This window comes from Botrytis byssoidea (genome assembly GCF_014898295.1).
Source record: "Botrytis byssoidea strain MUCL 94 chromosome Unknown BBYS_021, whole genome shotgun sequence".
Lineage (NCBI taxonomy): Eukaryota > Fungi > Ascomycota > Leotiomycetes > Helotiales > Sclerotiniaceae > Botrytis > Botrytis byssoidea.
In genome coordinates, this window is record NW_024065862.1 from 345773 (window position 1) to 358879 (window position 13107).

General features: G+C 38.3%; 3 protein-coding genes across 3 annotated transcripts; 1 reads left to right on the forward strand and 2 right to left on the reverse strand.

Annotated features, from left to right (window-relative positions):
• Positions 1–68: 68 nt before the first annotated feature.
• On the reverse strand, positions 69–1265 carry EAE97_009281 (uncharacterized protein; the record flags this gene model as incomplete). Its single annotated transcript, XM_038879796.1, has 4 exons — positions 69–112; positions 175–559; positions 609–1104; positions 1174–1265. The coding sequence occupies 4 exons, from the start codon at positions 1263–1265 to the stop codon at positions 69–71; spliced, it is 1017 nt and encodes a 338-aa protein (XP_038729352.1).
• A 1049-nt stretch (positions 1266–2314) lies between these two features.
• Positions 2315–4480, forward strand: EAE97_009282 (uncharacterized protein; the record flags this gene model as incomplete). The annotated part of the gene is made up of 2 exons (XM_038879797.1): positions 2315–3521; positions 3576–4480. 2 exons carry the CDS (start codon positions 2315–2317, stop codon positions 4478–4480), a joined length of 2112 nt encoding a protein of 703 aa, XP_038729353.1.
• A 2289-nt stretch (positions 4481–6769) lies between these two features.
• EAE97_009283 (uncharacterized protein) lies at positions 6770–7474 on the reverse strand (the record flags this gene model as incomplete). Its single annotated transcript, XM_038879798.1, has 3 exons — positions 6770–7031; positions 7087–7169; positions 7304–7474. 3 exons carry the CDS (start codon positions 7472–7474, stop codon positions 6770–6772), a joined length of 516 nt encoding a protein of 171 aa, XP_038729354.1.
• Positions 7475–13107: the final 5633 nt, after the last annotated feature.

Consider the following 13107-nt stretch of genomic DNA (forward strand, 5'->3'; position numbering starts at 1 on the left):
AATCCTATAACTCCGCAACCGGTTGAAAGTGGAACGCCTAAATCAATGCACGCGAGCGGATATAAGTTTCAACGAGCTTCGGAATAATCATTCAAAGCAACGCAAACGAGTCCTATAGTAGATATCAGGTCAGAAGGGGCACTATGGGGAATGTTTGAAGTAATGTAGATGTACCGCGATGATGACCATTGTATTGTCTGATTACTGACTGACTATGCAGCTCCCAAAGACGAGCATAGTGATCTGAACAGGCAGTAACAAGATAAGCCGAATCGGCACTAAAAGCGCAATCCCAGACCCATCTTTGATGACCTGTCAATGTTGATTCAAGATTGAATGCTCTTGCTTCTGTTTGAGGCTGGTTTGGATTAGGAGCTAGAGCAGTAAAGTCTACCTCCCAAATCTTGGCCGTATGGTCGGCGCTACATGTTGCGAGTTTCTTAACATCTGGAGAGAGAAGAACTCTAGTGATGTACTGGTTGTGAGCTTTGAAGTGAGTAATCGGCATAAGCTGAGTTTTTTCGCGGAATTGAAGGAGCTGCCAAACGTAGACACTGCCCTGAAAGGAGTTAATACAAGTCTGATGCATCTCTCGCGCATGCTCTTACCGAGTTAGTACCAGCACACAAGGTTGATCCATCAGTTGCGACAGTGACGCTGGAAACAGGTACATCTTCCTCTGGAATGAGTTGATGGGAACAGTTATTTTCTGCAAGATCCCAAATACGAACACTACCCCCGCGATCACAACTAATGATTTCTCCTTGGTTGGGATGAATTACTACATCATTAACTGGGCAGCCATGACTATAACTTCTTTGGACGGTACCACTCCGAGTCTCCCAGATCTTAACTGTGCCATCCTCAGAGCTTGTAACCATCCATTTTCCTTCGCAATGGAATGCGACGCCTGTAATATTTCCTGTATGTCCCTCGAATGTGAGAAGCGGATTTGGATTGGTTGACTTGATATCATAAAGCTTGACGGTATGGTGGCCAGCCGCAGCTAAGAAACGCTTATCTGGGGATATACATAATCGATTGACTTGAGAATCGGGGTGTTGAATTGTTCGAGAACAGATACCAGAGAGGGCCTCCCAAAACCTAAGAATTGTATAACATCAATGACCCATGTCGTTGTAAATCACACATAAAACTAGGAGTAATTCGTACCTGATTGTGTGGTCGTAGCCAGCTGTAACAAGAACGCAAAGAATGTTAACAGGGTCTCCTTGTCCGTGAACGAGAACGGGTTGATATGCCATTTGAGGTCTGCAATGGATCATGACCATGAAAGAAAGAAGAGACGACGCAAAGAATGAAGTGAAAAATAAACTTCACGCCCAGTGATGGTAAAGAAACCAATTCATCTGAAGATTGTAGTAGGCTGTTGAGGGAAAAAAACGTTAAGGTTACTTACCAGTACACAGAATAACGGACATTGTCTATTCCTTCCCAATAAAACTTGAATGAAATGACAGAAAATGACCAAGAAAGGCAAGAAGTGTGAATGGTGGTTATGAATCGGCAATTGCACCTTCCCGGTAGAGTGGGTTGTAGAGAAATATATATATAAAGTTCGAAAGGTATTAAACCATGATATTGACAGTGACGGTTAGGAGCTCCTTCTGCTGGATACTAATTGACCGCCTTCTACATGAAGTTGATCGGAACTAATTATTCCGAGAAAATACCATTTTGTGATTACCTATTAGCCTTGCAGCTGTAATAGCCTTGTCTGAGCTTGTCCTGAGCTTACCAGCTTACATGCAAAAAAGTCACCAAGTAAAAAAAAGCTCGAGCTAATTAAAAGCCAGTCTCACGTGATGTTTTCACCAGAACTTTTTGAAGTTGAAAGTCAGCTTCTCACCTAGCAATCATGTTCACTTTCATACATTCATATATGAAAGATATTTCCCACAAATAATCTCCCAAAAGCTTTCCTGATTATACAACTTCAAACTTTACAAAGCTGGAATTCATCAAATGCCCTTTGCCTGCCTTAAGAAGAAGTATAGCTGAGTAAACTTTGAAGTTGTGAGGTTGAAATCTCTAGGCTACCAAGCCAAACATACATTTGTACAAACTAAGCAACTGGGTCCTTGGATTCAACACGAGCTCTTGTCACGAGCCGTTATCGACAAAGTTTTGTCTTCAAAATCTGTTCATTGAGATTGCTTGCGATCATCGTTCAGAGGCACAGTGTCAGAAGCATTTCTGTTCAAGCGATCGTCATTTTGTGGTGGAATATATTGTTGTGACTCAAGGCAATTATTAGAAGGATTACATCGAAGAGACCTCAAGATATCTCAAGATGGAGAACACATCTGAAATGGATGTGGTTCAGAATAGCTTTGGTAGAATCGGAGGTAATTATGCTCCTGAAAATTCTCATGTTCCCTCTCAAAACAACCTCATTGGACTTACACCTCCTTCCTTTGAGCAGTACAATGACCAGAACCCCCTTGGCCTCCAAGATTATTATTCGTTATGGGGCTCCTTCTCTATGGAAGAGAGTAACCTCCAGGATAACTCATTGGACGAGTATTCTCTTTGGAACGAAACTGGAAATATCGATGATCTCTACAATAGCGGCCCAAAATGTCCCGACGATTATGTCGAACCACCAGTGCCCAAGAGGAGAAAATTCAATTCAGACTCAACTCCTAAGTCTTCATGTTTTGATTCAGCTACTCAAGAAGTTGCCAGTCCAATCACCGAGTCCCTGTCCGCTTTTTCTCAACAGGCCATGCCCATCCGAAAGACGACAGAATCAGCGTCACCATTAAATGCCCCTAAGGCTACAAGTGAAGTATGTCGGCAAGCAATTGGACAAGAATCACTTCTCTCGCAAGGATCTTCATCTGGATTGCAAATTTCCTCGGACAAGGACGGCCCCACATCTCCCAATGGCCAGGCCACCGATATTCAAACGGTACAGGCCACCAATTCGGCTTACTGTGCTAGCAATCACAGTCACGTTTCGCAACCAATCACAATCACAAGTGTCACTGGACAAGAAAATGTTCAAAACCCTTCGGCAACTCATATACTCTCTATTCCAGAATCTCCCCAAATAGTTCAGCAGCGACCTTGTGGAGTTACTGGCGTTCCATTAGGACCCACCTACGCACGAAGCCCGCAACTATCATCAATGCGAGTTGCATCGGATAGCTATGGTCATCAAGTTCCCCCAAATCAACCGCATACTCAGAGAAAGCCATTTACTGCATTTCCTCCACAAAACCTTGGTTTTACGCCATTTCGACGTTCGTTCAATCAGCAAGCTACATCTGGCTCACGAGACTCAACTCAAGCTCCACAACAAGCTATAGAGCAAGGTACAAGACTTTTTCTACCACCTAGGCCAACAAGCTCCGATACCACTGCCCAGAAGCCCATGCCACAAAGTTTAGATAGGAGCTCCATTCCACCTCAGCTTAGAGAACTTATGGAAAAGTTTGAAAACAAGATTAGGATGGACGCTGATCTCAGAAACGCTTTTAACATCGTTTTTCCCTGTAAGTTCACCAATCATTTACCGATTATTGAAAATTTGCTAATATTAATAACAGCACGAAATATGGAAGTTGAGGAATTGAAACAAAAGATCATCAACGAAAGACAACAAGCCTCCCAGAGAGAGAACGCTTTAAAAAACATGCTCACTGAGCTTCAAGATAATGCCACCGCTCAAGAAGCCTTGCAAACCAGAGCGATGGGTCTTCTCACACAACTCAGAGCAAACCCTCAACACGATCGATCGTGGGTGTGCAGGAATTTCAGCAAGGAACATGGTCAACCCTGTAATCATGTCCAGAAGGAATTCTATCTGACAAAAAAAGTTTGGAAAAGACGCGAAAGATGCTCTAAATGCAAAGCCAAGGTCCATGAGCTAAATCGGCAATATCTTAATGACGATACAGCTGTTTCATCATGGAACTTTGAACAACTTGGTCCTTTCGGTGCTCCTTTCCCCGCCCCGCCGGAATTTCAACGTCCTCAGCCTTTGGACCATACGATGAATATGTCCAACAGAACAGAAAAGAATCCAATCATTTGGGTTGATTCTGCCCGTCGTCAGTCACTACCCTCTCTTCCTGTTGATGATAAAAATGCTCAACAAAGTACGGAATCCAGATGGGCTTCGTTACCACCACCTACTAAGAAGACTCGAGATCATACGCCGTTGAATTATTCAAAGGCAACCCAAAATGCCTTGAGAGCGGCACTTGGAACACAGCCCAAAGCATGGATGCAACCACCAAAGCATATTGAGACGATTGTTTTGGACGATGAAAGTGATGAGGACGACGAGACAAATCAATCACAAGAAAGTTTCAAGGAGACACCGGCAGCTGAGGAAGAGACTGGCGTTGAGAACATTATGGATGCTGATTTTGAGGCTGAATTTAATGCCGAGTTTGAAGCAGAATTGAAGGCTGACCTCACTACTGCTCTCGAAACGGAAGTTTCATAGGAGGGACGGATACAACATTAAAAATCGATGGACCTGCAGTCTGTACTTATGAGCATAATCTTCGTATAGTTGTTTCGCAGCGTTAGGTCAGCATGTTTGACTTCTATAGTCATCCAAGAATCGGATTTGTCAATTCGCCTTCCTTGATCCTTAACATCAAGATGCACAAGGAAGAGGAGCCTTTGGCAAGTGTGGACCATGAGCTTTATTTCACTTCTTTCTGACGAATCCTTTCACCGAAAGAATCAGATTCGAGGCTGTATTTTCGCCTACTCGGGCATGAGCTATTATATGGAGTGTTGGGGGAGGGATCACGGCGACAAGTTTTGTCTTTGTTTTTTATTCTTGTATTCTCTTTTGCGAGTTTTCAATGTATTAGAAGGTGCTCAGTTCATTAGAGAGAACGACTCTTTTTTGGGGGGATATTCATTGCTGCCATTTGAGTTTTCCTTCAGCGCACATCATTTTCGTTAGGTCAAGGAAGATGCGCTACGTCACGATACCAATATAAATACGGAACGTACCTTGCAGCTTCTTGTTACACAGCGCGTAGTGAGTATCATATAAGTTGTGCGGTGGGCTTGGGTTCTAGCTCTGGTTTGAGCTTCTGGCTTGAATTCGAGGGATACGGTCGAATACCTGGAGAAGGGGAATCAAAGGAAATAGGAGATTAATGATAAATACTTATTAAAGATGTGTTTTGTATGCATATATTGATGTGTGAGATGATGAGGTGATTTTGACGAGAAAAATGCTTTGGTTTGGGTTGCTGTAGAGTAAATGCTTCTGAACAGAGAACCCGGGGAGTGGAATGAGAGTTATTGCTTGTCTGCTTCCACTAGGTAGGTACTCGAGGTTCTTTCCGTTTCGTCCGTGTCTCGATAGCTATTTTGATTGGCTGGTAATTTTGGTTCAGTATGTTGGTGGATTGGATAGGATTAGATTGGATTAGGTTTATATAGATTTCTAATATTTGATTCTATATTCATGTTTGCATTCATATTCATACTTATATCAATATCAACCAATTACTGCTTATCTGTCTCATCCCTTTTATAATTCTTATACTTTTCATTATCTATGTTATGAGTCCACTAATCTGTTATATCCATCTATTTATTTATCTCTCTATTCATCTCTCCATTCATCCATCTATCCATCCATCCATCTATCCACCTATTATATTCATCTATCTATCCATCCACATCTTCTTTTCAAAACTCAACCCCTTTCCCACCTCTCATCCCCCTTCAGTAATCATAATCATAATCATAATAAATACATACAAGATCCCTTACTTTCTGAATCAGAGAGAGACTTAGAGTATAGGATATATATCATATAGTATACACATATACACATATACACATATACACATATACACATATACACATATACACATATACACATATACACATATACACATATACACATATACACATAAATGCCCTTCTATTCATACCCATTCATACATATCTATTAGTATCTATATCAATAACCACAATCAAGGAACAACATTCCAGATTTCTGGATATTAAATTTCAATTTCATTCTCATATTTGATATTTATTTTATTTTATGTTAAGTAAGGGGGATGAATTGAATTGAATGGGAATGGAAAGGAATGGAATGATATAGAACAATGTGTGATGCGATGTGCTGCGTATACCATGTTATATTATAGGTATGAGGGATGAGGGATGGGTATTAGATATAAGGAAGTGGTTGGTTGATTGATTGATTGCTCTCTCATCTCTTCTTGCCTCGTCTAGAACTGCAAAAATATTTTATTCGATGTAACCTCATATTCTTATAGAATAACATCCCCTCCGCCTTCCTCTCCTCTCCTCTCCTCGTCACATATCAGCAACCACATTCCATTACACAAACAAGATGAGAAAGGTAGTTTAAATAGTATGTAGGTATCTCATTTCGAGCGAGAAAATTGTAGTCATGAATTTAAAATTAAAAAGTACCTTCCATCCCATCCCTTCCAAGCCAATCCTCAAATGCTAAGTTACAAAAAACAAAACACCATCGTTATGTGATTGGCATAACTCAATCCATATGAATTATTTTGTACCCATTTCCATTCCCACTCCACTAAAAATCTCCTTTCCTTTCATTTCCAGATGGCGATATCTTCCAGTTATTGCAAAGGATTCGGCGCGCAGTTATGAATTATAGATTGTTTATCCGTTGGGAGATACTAGGTCTATCTCCACATCCAGGGACTATGCGAGGGAATAAATGCAAAGTGGAGATTCTTCATTCTTTCAAATGGAGATCTTACAAGATGTAAGCAGCAACACCGAGGAGACCAGCAAGGCTGGCACCAGAGAGTGCGATGGCGCGGTTTCCGTTGTTGGAGACAACGATTGGGGCAGTGGTGGAAGCAGATGGGCTGGATCCGGCTGCTGGGGCAGAGGTGGTACCGACGGATCCCTTGCTGGAGGTAACGCCACCGGTTGCTGCTGGTGCAGTGTTGTTACCCCAGGCTGGGGCAGAGCTGATGGCAGCAGAGCTAGCTGGAGCAGTTGGGGCAGCAGTGCTAGAAGATGTTAGAATGGTGAAGATTTTCATTTTGGTGTAATGGGACTACATACCAGGTGTTGCAGATGACGGAAGAGGTGGTGTAAACTGGCTTGGAGATTGTACATGGGCAGTTGGTGATGGTGACGGTCTCACTCTGTGAAGCGCATTAGTATTTTGTGATATGGTAACTCTCTTGAAACGAAGAACTGGTAGAGCGCGTGGCTTGCTTCTTGTGAATTGGCCGCGCACAACTACCATGTATTCATGTTTCGGACGGGGAAATAGTACCTCAGTGGCAGTGTAAGTTACACCATTGAAGGAGAAACTGGTTGCAGCTGGGCAAACGGTGACGAAGGAAGTAACAACATCAGTAACCCAGACAGCAGCGATACTGGAGTTTCCGTAGGCAGAGGCGGAGACTGCGAGAGCAGAGATCATGGCGACGGTGGAGAATTGCATCTTGAAAGATTTAGATTGATATTATTAACTAAGTTGTTGATTGTATTGTATTGTGGTTGGGTTGGGTTGATTAGGTATTCGAGATTGGATTTGTTTACAAGAAACGAATGTAAGTGACCAAAAGTCGGGTATGGGGGGTATTATTGCGATGGAAAAGGTGAAAAGGAGAATGTGAGATGAGGTGTATTTGGAGTGAATGAGGTAAGTAAGTGAAGAAAGAAGTGGAAGCAGAGCAGGAGAGAGATTATAATGAGGATCTTATATCGTGAAAGTGGATCATGACCAAGCCAGGACCATGTAACTTTATTACACTACGAGACTACCTAGGTATGCACCCAGGTCTGCATCGTGAAATTCTACGAGAGGAAAGAAGTGGGAAAGGATTTTTTACCAGGAGGGAAAATGATCTAACCTTTTCCATTTTGAGAATTATTGGAGAATCATTTGAGAATCATTTGAGAACTTTATCACCTTTTGCTCAACTTTATCCGTCGACTAATGCCACATAGAGTTTAGATCTCATCTAGACGATGCAGGTACGCACACAATATCATTGGATCAATGCCAACATTAATTTACGGAGAAGGACGAATGAGAAGATGTGGTGTCGATCATCATTGGTTCCCAGAGCTCAGCCAAACACTTGTACGATGGTTGTAAGGGTAAGTATTATAAAACACACCAAAAAGCGGCCATGCTTTTCCCTATATACAAGGGCTTTAACCAATTAAAATATTATATTCTTTGAAAATTAATATAATGAATTTTAATATATCAAAATATTATAAAGAAATATCTGAATATATTAAATTATATTAAAATCTTATATATATTTTATTTATTGTAATTATTATTTTGTAATATTCTTTTATAATTTTAAGCAATTTTATTAAATAATCTTTTAATATTGTTTTCCAACCCTTTTTTATAATTTTTTTAAGTATATTATAATTCATTTTATTAATAGAATAATAATTTTATATTTATTCTTTCATTTAATTCCATATATTTTCAATAGGATTAAGATCAGGAGAAAAGAAAGACTAATTCATTTTTTCAATCCTTTTTTCAAGAAAAGCTTGAATAATAGTTTCTATAGAATAATCTGATATATTATTTTGTATAAATATATAATCCAAGTTCAATCTTATTTAATCATATATAATAAGTATTATATATATTTGATAAAATTTAGTATTAATAGAACCCTAATTCTTTTCCCAAAATATACCTGGTTCTTTATCTGATTTACTTGAAAAACAGTTTTAAAATATTTATTTGATTTTTTTATACTCTCTTTCTAATATATATATAAAATTAAGAGCTTTATTCTTTTGATATATAACATATATCTTTTTATATGATTCTATAATTATCTATATTTTATTTGATTATAAAATAATATTCCATTGTTTTTCAATTTAATGAATATAATCTAATATAAATTGTAATCGGATTTGTTGATTATTTTTTAATATAAAAGATTTTCGAAAAGCAATATAATATTTATATTTTATTCTATATAAAGCAAATCAAATAATGAACTCCCCTATTCCTTTTTAAGATAATATAAAAGCAATTTTCTAATATAATATATACCTATTTGTTTTTGATTTACTTATAAATTGAATAAATTAATCAATTTAATTAATAATCAAAATAAGAGATTGATCAAAATGTTTCTAAAAAGTTGCTCATATTTTAATAATATAATAAATCTGTTTGTATATCAGATTTACTTTTTTTTTAAAAAAAAAGATTGAATTTCTTTAAATTTCATATTAATACAATATAAAATATATACTTCGATTTATTGATTTTTAGTTATTTCTTAATATTCAGATATACAAAATAATAATAATATAATAAACAATAATATAGATTTAATATTTAAGAATATCAATAATAAATTAAATAATAATAAATTAACTTCTTTCATTTTGATTAATTCAAATATTATTCTTTTTTAATATATTCATTATAAAAAAATATTAAAAATAATATTTCTTATAACAATTCCTAAAAGTATTTTCTAGAATTGATTCAAAATAGGGTTTTAAAAGCAATATCAAAACAAACAGAATAAATCAATTGAATCTATGTATTTCGATATCCCAACTAAATGTGGGTTAATTAGTGTTTTACACGACTTATCCATATAACCACTGTACAGTAAGTAGTAATATGAGAGAAATGGAGAAATGGATTGAAATGTTTGGTCTTGGCAGCACTTGGATAACTGGGCACAAGAGGGACGATTTGATAATGAGTGGTGTAGTCTATTTGTGAAAGGGGAGGGAGAAGGACAAGGAGTAGGAGTAGGAGAAGGAGAAGGAGAAGGAGAAGGAGAGAAGGAAGTAAAAGAAGAAGAAGATTTAATATAATGTAATTAAGTAAGTTGACTGTCAAAAAACGGTAAAAGGAGGTTGTCTATTCTATCCGTCTGTCATTTCTTCGCTTGATTTTCTATTCACAAGCATTTTCCTTGATATCTTTATCGATTTTACCTACGATACATGATTGAATCACATGGAGATAATCTCATGATCAAGAAGTAATATCGTTAAATATTATTAAATATCTTCTACTTCTCTTATTGTCGTATAGTATTGAATTATATAATCAATTGGTTCACAATTCATCAATCCAATCATTCATTCATTTATTCATCATAAAAGAGATTGATAGTTATCTGAATCTCCCTTTCTTTCCCTTCTAGTAGTGATCTGATATGATGTGGTTTGCTCAACTACGAAGTACTAGATCCCTTACAAGTTCGTTCTTCGGTCTTGCAGTAGCGTCAGGGGTAAACTTACTTACTTTGTACGGTGGTAGACTAATAGATATAGATATACTACCACCACTTCTACCGACCGACTACCACTCCTACCACTCCTACTACTCCTACTACTCCTACTACTCCTACTACTCCTACTACTCCTACTACTCCTAGCCATGACAACTTCTACCGGTAACGTTAACTAATAAAGATAACTATATAACGACTACCAGACGACGAAAGATAAGCCACTTCAATATCAGGAAAGGTTATAAAAAAAAAAAAGTTTCAGCATGACGCGACAATCAAAAAAAAAGAATAGAATCCCCAGATAGAGAAGAAATTCATTCTTTTAATACATAGATAGCGGTACTCGTTCGTGACCGCTCCATCGCCCACTCACTCGCTCATTCATCAATTCATCTCCACTCACCAAGAAATCAATATTCCAAACTTTATTATTGAAGTGGATCGAACAAGACTCAATTCTTTTTGCCTCTCATCTTCATTACGGGGTAATGTATTCCGTTCGTATACGAAGTACAATCACAATCACAATAATACTTGGCCCAATTCTCTTGGTTCTTTTAATTTACCCAGCTCCAGCTCCAGCTCCAGCCATCTCACACGACAGACAACATTACAATTTGTTTTCTTTTGCAGCAAAACAAACAATCACAACCGCAACGACGAGCTTCTCCCGCATTAACCTTGCATTAACATTAATATCACTCTCCTTATCATATCAATTACCTTTTCCCCACCAATGACTTTTCATAACCGTTACATCAAAAACGCCAGCTTTTCATACCCTGGATCCCACAGATCACAAAGAAAATCCGGGGTGATGGTGGAAACCGAGCGGTAAGGAGCTGGCTGGCTGACTGGCTGATAAGTGTAATTGTTTCTATTCCAGCATCCATTCCACGAGAGGGGTAAGATGCATCTCTCTTCATCATGCATTCCAACTTCACATCCAAGTTTACAATTAAACTCCAGACACTTCTTCCGATTCTCACTTCTAATTATCGAGCAGAAATTGCATTGTATTCATTGCAATTAGACATTGGAATTTCTCTTCAAAAATCTTCCGAGACACGAATGATAGAATATCTTTTCCGGTTGGAAATCGACCAATGTATCATTTGTTGTACCTGCATACGGCAACCATGCATGATTACTTGCTGCGGGGAAGGATCTCTTACTACTGTAGGGAAGAATCTCTCATGCAGTCAAACAACAATTTCAAGGATCTCGTTCCTCTTGAAAAGAAAAAAATACATGAAAGACTTAAAAAATCGGTCCATTCGGAGTGTGCCAGAGAAGAATCCATGATGCTCAAGTGACATGGCAATTCACACAATTGCAAAAAGATTTCGGAGTGTACAAACCGAAGTTTAATTATTCCTGGTGTGGTTTACTCCTAGTTGATGCAACTAATCATTTCAATTTCCGACGGGTACTTGATTCTTTGAGATGCTCGTCTTGGTATCCCGTTTCAGCCGCCTACCCGAGAAGAGATGCCATATTATGTTCAGGATGGATATTAGTGAAGGTTTTGCCACTGCAGCGTTGTACAAGATCGACGCGTTGAGAGCAAGGGGTATTTCGGCGTATGCGGAAGAGAAGGTCCAGATCTTTCGATGTTTTTTCTACACCTTGTCTGATTGAATGAATAGAAGCACATCTAGAGCAAGTGCTTTCCCGATTGTTATGCTGAGGTGTGTATTTTATATGCAGGTACATATAATACGACTGGCTCATTCAGATGTTCGAATATGTTTGTCTGCTTATTCTTGATATTATTGACATCATTCGCACCCATTTCTTTTTACGAATGGTTAGTCTGGTTGATTGATCAATCTCCTCTTCCAATCATCCAATCTCCGTTTGATGCACAACATATCCCGTTTGTTATTCTAACCCTTCTGTGTTATGATGGGTTGTTAAGGAAGCAGAGGATCTACGAACATTATGCAACCAAGTCGGAAAATCAAAACTATCGAATCATATCACAATTTAACGAATGACTCAATCTTTGTGGAAATGAAATCGAACCATCGATCCCTGGAGGCCTCTTCAGTTATCCTGCCTGTACAGATTTACACGGCATCTCGCGACAGGATAGTAAAGCAAAGCAAAACACAGATCACACAACATAGCAACAAATGACTTCATTGTTGTTTCCTCTGTGGACGTAGCCGTTCTTTTCGATTATACTCTGCTTCGGCCTCCCAGTCGTCACTATCAATAAATTTGTCCAGTTGTAGACTACGACTAATTTCTTTTCACAATATTCTATTACTAACATATGATTTTCAGTCAACATTCACCATGATGTGAACTCTCTAACTCACTACTAATACATTCAATCAATCACCCCCAATGGATACCTAGCAAAAGTGTTGGAGCGGACAATGATTGCAACAAAACAAAATTATTCTGCCATAAATCACGTGGACGGTGACAGTTCGTCAAGTTTCGTTTTGTTGCATATCTGAAAAATTGTTCGGTCTTCACTCTTCCATCCTACCTTTTCCAAGCCAAAATTTTAAGAATTGCATCAACTGGGAATAAGGATGGCTTTTGAGGTTATTTCCGGCGAGGTGCTTTTTTTTTGGCTTTTGGTAGAAAGTTGTGGTTGGCCAATCAATTGTCACGATTGATGATTCTCGAGAAACTTAGAAAAGTACCTAGGTAGTTGGCTAGGTGTATAGAGTGAGGATTGAATTGAATTGAGTTTCTAGCTAGTTGATTCACAACTTCATCTGATGGTTTGTTTTATTAATAGGTTTCAAATTTCCTTGATCAGAATTGTTTTTCTTTTTCGAATAACAAATCGCCCATAGCATAG